General features: G+C 35.9%; 1 protein-coding gene across 1 annotated transcript in view; it reads right to left on the bottom strand.

Moving 5' to 3' along the window:
- Nucleotides 1-261: 261 nt before the first annotated feature.
- Nucleotides 262-10,461, bottom strand: part of SUZ12 (SUZ12 polycomb repressive complex 2 subunit) — a 30,930-nt gene continuing 20,730 nt past the window's right edge. Inside the window, 7 exon segments of the mRNA XM_074889631.1 lie at nt 262-2,475; nt 2,809-2,888; nt 3,421-3,619; nt 4,060-4,217; nt 4,850-4,993; nt 5,445-5,536; nt 9,916-10,093. Of these exon segments, the coding sequence (XP_074745732.1) occupies nt 2,136-2,475; nt 2,809-2,888; nt 3,421-3,619; nt 4,060-4,217; nt 4,850-4,993; nt 5,445-5,536; nt 9,916-10,093 (1,191 nt within the window). The 3' untranslated portion in view covers nt 262-2,135.

Genomic DNA, 10,461 nt, shown 5'->3' with positions numbered 1-10,461 from the left:
ACAACCATCATGGCAGATTTTATATTACTGAACTTTATGTACAAAAGCCCATTTCAAATAAAACATTTAATGTAAAAACAATGATTCATTCAAACAACTGAACTTGTTTTGGTTTTTTGTTTGGGGTTTTGTTTTTGTTTTTTTTTTTTTTTTTTACATCTACTGTACCATTCAAATTCTTTTTAACCAGCTTACATGGTATCTTCAAAATCTATCAGAGGTACATATAGAAAAGGCATCTTTATAAATAGAAAACAAAGGGATTTTTTCAGCTTTTATTATAAATTGACATGACATACAAAGTTTACTGGACAGAAGTAATTTCATTACTATTTTTGGGGGGATCACCAACTTTTTGTGCAAACAATGCTAGCCTTCTTTTAAGCATTAAGAGCATAACTGCTTAAGAAATGACATAAGCAATAATTCTAGAACTACATCTCCCCTAAAATAATCTATTTTTTTACATATGTGCACAGCTTTAGCAAATTAAAGCCAGAGAGAAATGCTTGATGTACTATCCAGAGGCATAATTAGAGTTTGCTAAAACTCAAGGGAGCTGGCAAATTCAAGAAGTTTGTAATGAAAGCTGCAGTTTCCCTCTTTCCTATTTTGTACACAAAATCAGTGACTAAGAACTTAATACTGGATGACAAATCACATCCACACCATTAGTTAAATAGTCTCACAGTTAAACACATCTTAAGGACCATCAAAATCAGTATTTACATTTTATAAATTTCTGAAGACACCATTAGAAAGCTTATATACCCCTTAAACAAATAGGGAACTGCATCTCATGGTGATGGAATGAAATAAAAAATTAAAAATACCTGTATTTACAGCAGCATTGTTCCTTTATAAATAAAGAATATGAAAAATGCAATATTTTAAGGATAATAAAAAATTGAGGTGATGTCACTCAACCACAGTGCTTGCTGGAATAAACCCTTCGGTGCTGATACTGTACCAGTAGTGAAACCACTTTCCATTGGAAAAAATCTGTAAACGTATGCATAAAATGTGTTAACAGCAGTGCAAAACTGCTCAAATATAGTTTAGTCAGCATCTTAGTATCTGTATTGAATACAATACATCACAGAATACTTGCATAAGAAGTGCAACACATTTTCTGGTCCAATTTTACAGTGCATTTTTCCCTCAAGAGTGGCATCTCGAAAGCCAAAGCTAAACCTATGGCCTGGACTTGCAGTCTGTACTCAGGCAAAACAGCAGGCATAAACTTCAAATGAAGTTAATCGACGTAATGCCTACATACTGACTATAGACTCTCGGCTTTAGCATGGCACACTATGATGCGGAACCCCAGTAAAAAGGGCTTACATCAAATAGTTTGTGTAGCTGTGTAAATGTGTAATAAAAATATAAAGGAGCTAATGTTCAAGTTTAAAATGGTACACTGGGTGATCAATACATCAGAATTATCCACGAAAACCAAACTGCTGGTAACCTCAAAAAGCCAAGGTGGTACTTCACTGTGTCTGTAACATGAAAAGCCAAGATCTTTCCAAACAGGCACAAGACAAAGGAAGTGCTAAGTTCGCCAACTTTGATAATTTTAGTGTAAAAAAAATTAATTTGTAATTTATGATCAATTGATAAATGATTTCAAATACAAGGATCAAGGTTAAACTTTAAATAGTGAGACCTTATTTTCACAAAAAGCTAACTGGAGAATTTCTAAATAAGAAAAGCAGAAACTGTATCCCAATTCCCTTTCCCCAATGTTTCACAACTTCATGGTAGGAAAACAGCCAGATACAGATGCAAAAATCTTAATATAAAAACGGTTTTACATATACTTAAATTATGTAAATTCCATAAAGTTCTTAAGACACTAATTACTAAAATTACAAAAAGATTTCATATTGCTCTTCATGCTCAAACTCTTAGAATATTGTCATTACATCACCAAAACCGATATACATGTAGTACTTGCATAATTAACTGAATAGAAACCCTGTTAAAACAATATCCTTGTTGAAATCATTTATTTCCATCCAGCAGTGCCTGTTTGGAATCTCTGTATTTTTGCGTGTAATTCTTTATAGAGCTCATGCACCCTAGAATGTCACTTCAATGCTTGTCCGTTGAATGGCAATTGACTTTTGACTTCAGAGCTTTTGTTTCTTGCTCTGTTTTGTGACACCTGAGATGCTATCCATTTCTGAAATTCTCATATTATTTTCACTATATCCATTTGTTGTCCCACTTTGTTCCTCAGAAGATTCCTCATCCGCTGGGGAGGCTGATTCTCCTTTCTCTAACTTCTGCTGCATCTCTCGGAGTCTGGCAACAGCTTTGTCTATTGACATTATGCTGATGAGGTTAAAGTCATGCATGCTGACCAGGTGTAGCATAAAGTTTCGACACAAGTTCTTCTTAATTATTTTTTGTCCGTAATTTTCAACAAACAGCATACAGGCATGATTCATTTGATTGTCAGCAATAAACCTGTCAAATTAGAAAGCCATCATTATGCAAGTAGAACATTGTCAACAACAAAAAGATACTCTACAAAATGGTTTATCAAAGTAACTGTGTAAACCATCTATTACATAGTCTCAACAGCTGCAACGTTTTCCTTTTCAAAGCCGCAGGGCTACTAGGCACAAGAACATTTTTAAAAAAATTAGTCAAAAGCTTGTTACCAAATTATCATTTAATGATACTTTCCTAAACATCTGAGCTAACTGAATTTTAAGTACTTAGTGAATTGCAATGCAAAATGGTCAACCAAATCTATACCATAATTTATTTGTATCAAAACTAAGCACACTAACATACCCGTGCTTCATAACATGAAGATTCCATAATTTCATCACTTCTTTCTCTCCTTCGTTAACATCAGAAAATTCTTCAATTTGCTGGAGAGATAAAGGATTGTAAGAAAGGGCAGGCAAAGAAACAAACCACACCAGAACTGCCTGTATGCTGACAAGTGGTGAAAGCAACCTAAAATTCAACTTATGCCACCTATACATCACAGGAATAACTATTGATGAAAATTCAGGCACTGCAGTCAAAAAGGTCAGAAAAAAAAATCATATCATGTAGAGACCTTGCCGATAAATTACTTCCACATTACGTACACACCCCAGTGTGTACTCCTGTGATACCAGCATCTCCTCTTTGAAGGAGAAAACCAGCCACAATGAAAACCTGTTAGGACACACATGGACTGAGCTAGCTTTGCAACTAAAGACATACCTGAAAATACAAACTTTGATTCCATGAATTTCTATCATTAGTGGCTCAGCATCACAGAATTCTCTACTTACTCTTAAAGTAAATGCATCGTTTTCACAATATATGCTGTTTGTTCCCTACAACAACTGCCGGCCATCTTTTAAAAACCACAATCCATTTAAAATAATTTTGTATAAATGGAATAATTACAGTAATGGTTTTCTCCCGTAGCCATTCAGGGTCCTTTTCATCCTCACTGTCTACTTCCATTTCTTGAGGACGGAGAGGTAAACATGTGTCGCTGTGGAAATATAGCCGATTGTGCCCGCTGCTGTATGTTCGCTGCTGTTCTACTTCTCCATCTTCAGATTCAAGAAATTCTGACATACTTGCTTTCGTACGCTTTGGCCTAGAAGGAAAAAACCCAGTAACTGCTTTCAACTGTCATATCAAATATGCAAATACTAAGAAATGTAATCGATTAACACAAATTATTCTTTTAAGCTCTAGCTTGCAAAAATATTGCGGGGAGGGGCGGGCGGAAGAATCACCAGCAGTGAAATAAACCCCATTAAAAACCCAACACCCCACTTCAACCCACACTCCACCTTTTGGGGAAGAAATAGGATAAGGCAGTTAAAAAGTTACATTATTCTGAACCAATCCCTCAACTGAAAAGACATAGAAAAATCACAGATTAAGTTCTTCAATAACATTTTTTTAGTCATAAACTGCTGTAGTTTTATGATAGTGGAATTTAACACTGTTTATTGCACTTACAGATTTACCAATCTGGTCCACATGCTGTATTACACAAATACAGATGGACCCTGCTTTCCACCTCCCTACCTGCAAACAAGTATGTGTGTGATTGGAGTTCTTTTGACCGGTCCATTACGACTGAAGGCAAATCCAGGTTGACGATGGATATCCTGGGGATTTCCTGCATAGGAGCCATCATAACACTCATTGATAGATACGTCTATCCTAGCACCTTTTGGATGATACTGAAACAGATAATTGCAAATATACTTAGCAAACAGTAATGGCAATACCTCAGGAAGTTTAAACAAGTAATCTTTTAAATTTTGAATACTTTCAATATCACCCTATCAATAACCTGGCATAGCTCTAGTTTCATTTACAACACCCAAATAATTTTTAACCTCTAGGAAGATTATACTAAAGCTTCCTTGCTCTGTACCATTTTAGTTTTATATAAAACCACTCAGAATAGAACTAATTATAAAAATTAAAGAAAATATCAGCAAAAGATTGCTAACAAGCACCCTAGAAACTAGAACATTTCTAAATTTCCTGAAGCTTCAAGAGACTTCCAACCAAACGTAATTACATTGCTTTCTACATCACATAATACATTAATGCAAAAGCAGCAGCTATAGTCAGAATTAATCCTCCAGTGATCAGCATTATTTACTATATATATTTAAAGAAATAAAAATCAATACCACAATATTTTTTTCCTGTGTAACATGCAGACATTCACAAAACATTCAAAAGAAGCTGTATTTAACCTGTAAATACAGTTCTACAACTTAACAGGCTAGCAACAGAATCACTGCAAAAAGACTGTTTCGTACAGTGTTTCATAGTGCTAAACTACAAAAAGATTACTTACAACATAATTAAAGATAAACCTGCTGTGGCAAAGTTTAAGATGTTTGAGTAAACTATACAGTTTCCGACAGTTCAGTGTGCACCACGGGCAATGCAAGTCATCTCGGGCTTCAGTCTGCTGTCTCGTGTTGTTGTTATAAAGGAACTGATGCAAACAAAGGAACAAGTGGTATTAGCATCAAATGCATTTCATTCATTAACTTCCCAACCCCCAAACCAGAGTTGGGCATCATTTCAGGAGACCTCTGCACTAATAGTAAGTTCTTGAGAACACTACATCAGCTCAGTGTACTGAAACACTGGTATTTCAAGAATTTTTTCCCCATAGGGAGACCACCTGTCCCCTTCCAGATGTCTAACAAGAGATGTCCTTTGTATTTTGGAGCATCGGACATGCCTCCAGGAAGATTAGTTTTCAAAAATACTTCCTGTAAGAAATATGTGGAATGGCTCTTAATATGTGAATCTGAGACCCCTTAAGGCATCCACTAAAAAGGCAAATGGAAATTTCCATCTGACTCAGAAGAGAAGCAAACATTTTAATTCCATGCAATATTTAGATTCTAGCTTTTCCCTCTAACACTTATTTTCAATACCTGGTAAAATATTCGCAACTTTTGTCGAGGTTCATTTAAAACATCTCGCTCTTTTCTTGTTTGAAGGTCTGTCGGCAAGGATTCTTTCACAGCTGAAAAAAACACGTATAGACACACATTTCTTTGGTGAAGAGGGGAAGAAAAAAAAAACAAAGACATCGTTTCTTACCCAAGTATGGAAGTGTGCCCCAAGAAGGGCACACTGCTGCTCAAGGAAATGGGCTACTCTAGTGTACTTTGACAAAATAGTTCATATCAGCAACAAGGAAGTCTTGGTGATCAGCTTCCTTCAGAAATCTAGAGGCAAACCCACCACTTTTAAACACCAGATGTATCTCCAGTTTTGGAGAACGCTTCAGAGAACTTAAAAATGGTCAGGTAAAGAGCAACATTTTTCTTACTCCATTTAAGCAACCAAAGAGTTCTTTAGGTATAGCTAAAAGCTGGTGTGGCTGGGAAACAAAAAAGAAACACTGCTTCCAGATGGCTGCATTGCGCATACCTTGCTTAAATTCAGTCTCAGAAGCTTCCAAAGTCACACAACGGACATCAGTATGAAATGCAAGCAACACACAAAATATTTAACTCTTGTCTCTCAAACACTTATTGTGTGTGTAATGGCACTGCTCAGTTGTCTCTGAGCCTCTTCAGTACATTTTAATCTCAGTAAGATGGTTTGATTCCATGCAATTAACAGGAAACCCCATACATCTAAGCAGGTTTATAAATCTACCGTCAGGAGACACCAATGACACCTACTTCCTTCTGAATGGTGAAAAAGATGGCAAAACAAGTCTCAGCTCTACTGACAAAAGGAGCTCTTTTAGAGGATGCACTTATTATATATTTAATATTTTGGAGAACAGGGGAAATTTCATCCTCTTTCTGGATGAAAAAGAGAGGAGGTCTGACACTTCAGCCTGCACCACATCAGAGAAATTAGAATTCCATGGCTCAGTTACTTTGAGCACTTTGTAATTACAGCAAAGCTTAAGCTGCCACATTTAGAAAGTCTTTGATGTCTTTATTCTACTGGTCTGCCTTGGGAAACATGCCAAAGTAAAATGACAACACCAAATTCATATACCCTTGGGAAAGATGCACTGGACCTTTTTCTTCTACTATCAGAATCGCTGAGAGAAGTTTCCTACTATTTATTAAGTAGTAAACTAGTACACACCTTCTAGAGTTAGTCAACACACCGTTACTTCTTTTGCAAGTCTGAGCATAAAATCTGCCTAACAAAATATAATATAGGTCACCAAGAAGCCCTAAAATACAAGGAGGCCTTGTATGAGGAAGTAAAGAGAAAGCAGAACAACTTTTACAGTGAAAGTTCAAGCACCTCCCTGCTTCCGTTGCCTTTATTCTATTGGCAATTGCTTCATGTTTGTGTGCATTAAGTGTCAGCCATTCATCCCGATTTAAGAAACCTAAGTGTCTGCAATCCCTAGCTCAGGTACAACATTCAATTCAGAAGACAGGAATCAGTCTTACTTAAATATTCTTGTACTCTGTCCAAAGACAAAGATGTCTGTAGGTTGGCTGAGGATGTTAGGGATCATTCTAGACAGGGGCTTCTGCATAGGTAGGGGTGAAATTCTTCTTGCTCTAACTTTTGTATTACTACACACCAAACCTCTAAAAACAGTGAAAAGAATTGCCACCCTTCGAAAGTCTCACCAGAGATGAGCTACCATTGACACACTTCCCAACACATACTGCAATATAACTGCACGAAACGCATGTTTGGAAAAGCAGTATTTTTTTTCGAAATACTCATTCCCTCGCTATCACTACTACGGCTCCAAAACCTCAGTTATATATCCAACAAAATCAGACTGAAATACCATTGTGCACAAATTCTCTGATGTGCTACCATAGATGAACCCCAAAACAAGCAAGACAACCCTTCACAAACAGTGCCTGGCTACATAGCCCAGAGACTAAGCCTGGAGACAGAACCACTGCACTCCAGATAATAACTTCCATAATAGGGACCTAGAAGTTCCCTTAATCACACAGTCTCAGTCTAGCTACAAGTTTGGAAATACTGATTACTCTGAGGTGAATCGGGTGCCAGTCAAGAGTCTAGGTATGTTCATAGATGTTTAAACAACAGGAGCAGACTGTGTCTTCAGTACAATTTAAGTTTTCCAGCTGTCCTTGGGCCTTACTTGCCAACGTTCCAAGCCAAAGTTACAAACAACTGCGAGCTAGACAAAAGAAAGATAATATCTAGGCCAGCCTCCACTGCCACTTAGGAATCAAAGGGGAGTTTCAGATTAAATATGACCCTGAGACAGGAAAATGCTATTAAAAAAAAAGACACAGTGGTCAAAGGTGCCTTTTCTATCTAGTGTCAGAAAGTTTTTTAGTAGTAGCTTTTTTGAGCTAAGCTCTAGGACATCAAGGAAGAAACATGTTTTTAGAAACATATTAGCAAAATTGCAATTAAGCAACTAAATTAAATTAATCACAAATTTGTATTTAAAAATATAAAAACTACATTAAGCTTAATTCCTTGATATAATTATAATCAAATAGCATGCTACCTGCTGAATAGCTACATAATTTTGTGAAGTTTTCAGTTAACCAGACTGCAGTATACAATCAGTTACTCCCCCCTCAGCAGCTATTCCAGTATTTTGTGAGAAGATCTAAACAACTCTCAAAGGACAAGAAGTCATGGGTTGTTTTTCATATCTCAATGCATATCTTAATACTACAATCTTCTGCAAAACATTTCAAGCAAGTATACGTCTGATAATGTTTTTACATGATGCATGAATTCAAAGAATGTGATAGCATGCTTTCGAAAATTAATAGGGGTCAAACCTTATAAATCCATTGAAATTTTCCAGGTAAGACCCAGCACTGATACTGATTAGCTAAGCTTATGTAAAGGGAAATATTATCAGAAAACTTTCCATAAAGAAACTGATCTGAAACACATACTCTTTAACATATACCTACAGAAACGTCAAAGGACATTTTACAAAGTTTTTCTAAAACAGTGCTTAAAATCACCTATGTAAATTTCGGATAAATATTTTATATTCAGCAGCTTCACAAGACAAGCTTTTTAGTAGCAGCAACAGCAGAAGGAGCAGTTTCTAGACATTTCAATAGCTCTTGAACTAATGTGTTTAAATATTAAATGGGCTTTATTAAGGTAACAGAAACTATAATTTTAGATTTGCAGTATTATCAGACTGCATTAATGTTTTTGGCATTATGTAATCTGTAAAGTAGTGGATCAGATTACAATGGTAATTATATTAAATTTTCAATGACACTGTAGCCTCCATAGAAGTGCTACTTACTACATTAAATACAAACCAGGCAAACAAGTAAAAAGCAAAATAATAGTACACTACTTAAAATCGTTTCCAAGAAGCAAGGTTAAACAACCCAATTTTAAACAGTCTATCCACCACTGCTTTTAATGTGTTACATATTTAAAGTTATGATAAAACAGTTCAAAATCTGATTACGAAGTTTGACAACATGTAAACTCGTCTGGAAAGAATGTACAGGAATGAACTTGCAGAAGGAAACTAAACCAGTTACATTTCAGATCATTAAAAATTCTGAACTTAAGAAGCATTTAGTTTTAAATTACAATGCTCTAAACATTAATGAATGACTAGGGAGAAACTAGTTCAATAATACACAAATACAGACTTACCTCACACTGTAGTAATAGTTTGCAGACTTGCTATGTTTTTCTCTTACCAGAGAATTATTTTCAGACAGTACTAACTGCAAGCCTGCATTCTATCTAGACAACCTCAGACTGCCCAAAAAGCAGAAAAATCCTTTAGGCCTAAACAGAAATCTTTGTTCAACTTATGTGAATATGCAGAAAATGCAGCTAAATAATAAAAATATATATTGGGCTTCCACCATGGGACCATGCCTAGACATCAAACTATGTTTCAAGGAGATCAGTGCCAGTTCATAAGCATTCTGAAAGAACTTGAGTTACCTTTACACCACAAATGTGCAATGTAATGGGCAATACTTTAGACAGTTTGTCACATTTTGCAGTAGCACATTTTCCAAGAGCTAAATATATCATCTGATAGACAAATTTTAAAACTATTTTCACTACAAAGCATAAAAAAGTTATTAATACTATAAATCCAAATACCGACAGAACAGTAACTGAGTACACCAGACAACCCTAGAAGCCCTATTCACAGACTTTCCTCAATTTATTTTACATCAGAATTTATGAGTATTGTATATAATTACTTCAATATAGTCATGACTTCAAAGACCCCACTATTTTTAGCTTTTAAGTTTACCTTAAAAAATGTACAAAGTATGGGATACAACAAAGCCCATTCAAATTTTGCATTTTCATGTTTAAGATTACAAGCAGCTGCACCAGTGAGTCAGGAACTCTGAAGCACAGAAGTGCTAAGCACATCATTATTTAGCAGCAAAACCAAAGTTTGCTTACCTATAGTCTGAGTAGGTTTAACAGAATTGGGCTTGTTTTCTTGAGGGAGGCTTTCAGAATTTCGTGTTGCAAGAGGCTTAGCTATAGGAGCTGTAGACTTATCATTTGTGTCTCCTGTCCAACGAAGAGTAAACTGAAGTGTAGGTCCCTGAGAAAATGTTTCAAATGGAGGCAATCTCTGGCGGATGGGGGGGGAATAAAAATAAAACAGCAGAATTTGTGTCTTCCCATGTACAAAAACAGTCGTGAGAAAATATTCACAGAATGGGGACAGATGTAATTTTTTAATTACCTGAAGTCCTTGTGCTTTCAACATAATTATATACATTTAAATAAACTTTAAAAAAAGCTGAAAAAGATGGCTATGCAGTTTCCTGCACATTACTGAGCAATCACTTCATGCACATACTGTGGCACACATTGATCTTTGTGAAACACTAAACAGTAAGCAGCATGGGCCCTGACTAGAAAGAAAACAGCACTTACAGCCTGCTGCCAGTGTACTTCTCTTTCTACTCATACCTACTCCTAATTCTGCAGTCCAGT

Source organism: Strix uralensis, chromosome 19 (assembly GCF_047716275.1).
Source record: "Strix uralensis isolate ZFMK-TIS-50842 chromosome 19, bStrUra1, whole genome shotgun sequence".
NCBI classification, from domain to species: Eukaryota; Metazoa; Chordata; class Aves; order Strigiformes; family Strigidae; genus Strix; species Strix uralensis.
This window is presented reverse-complemented; position numbering and strand designations above follow the sequence as displayed.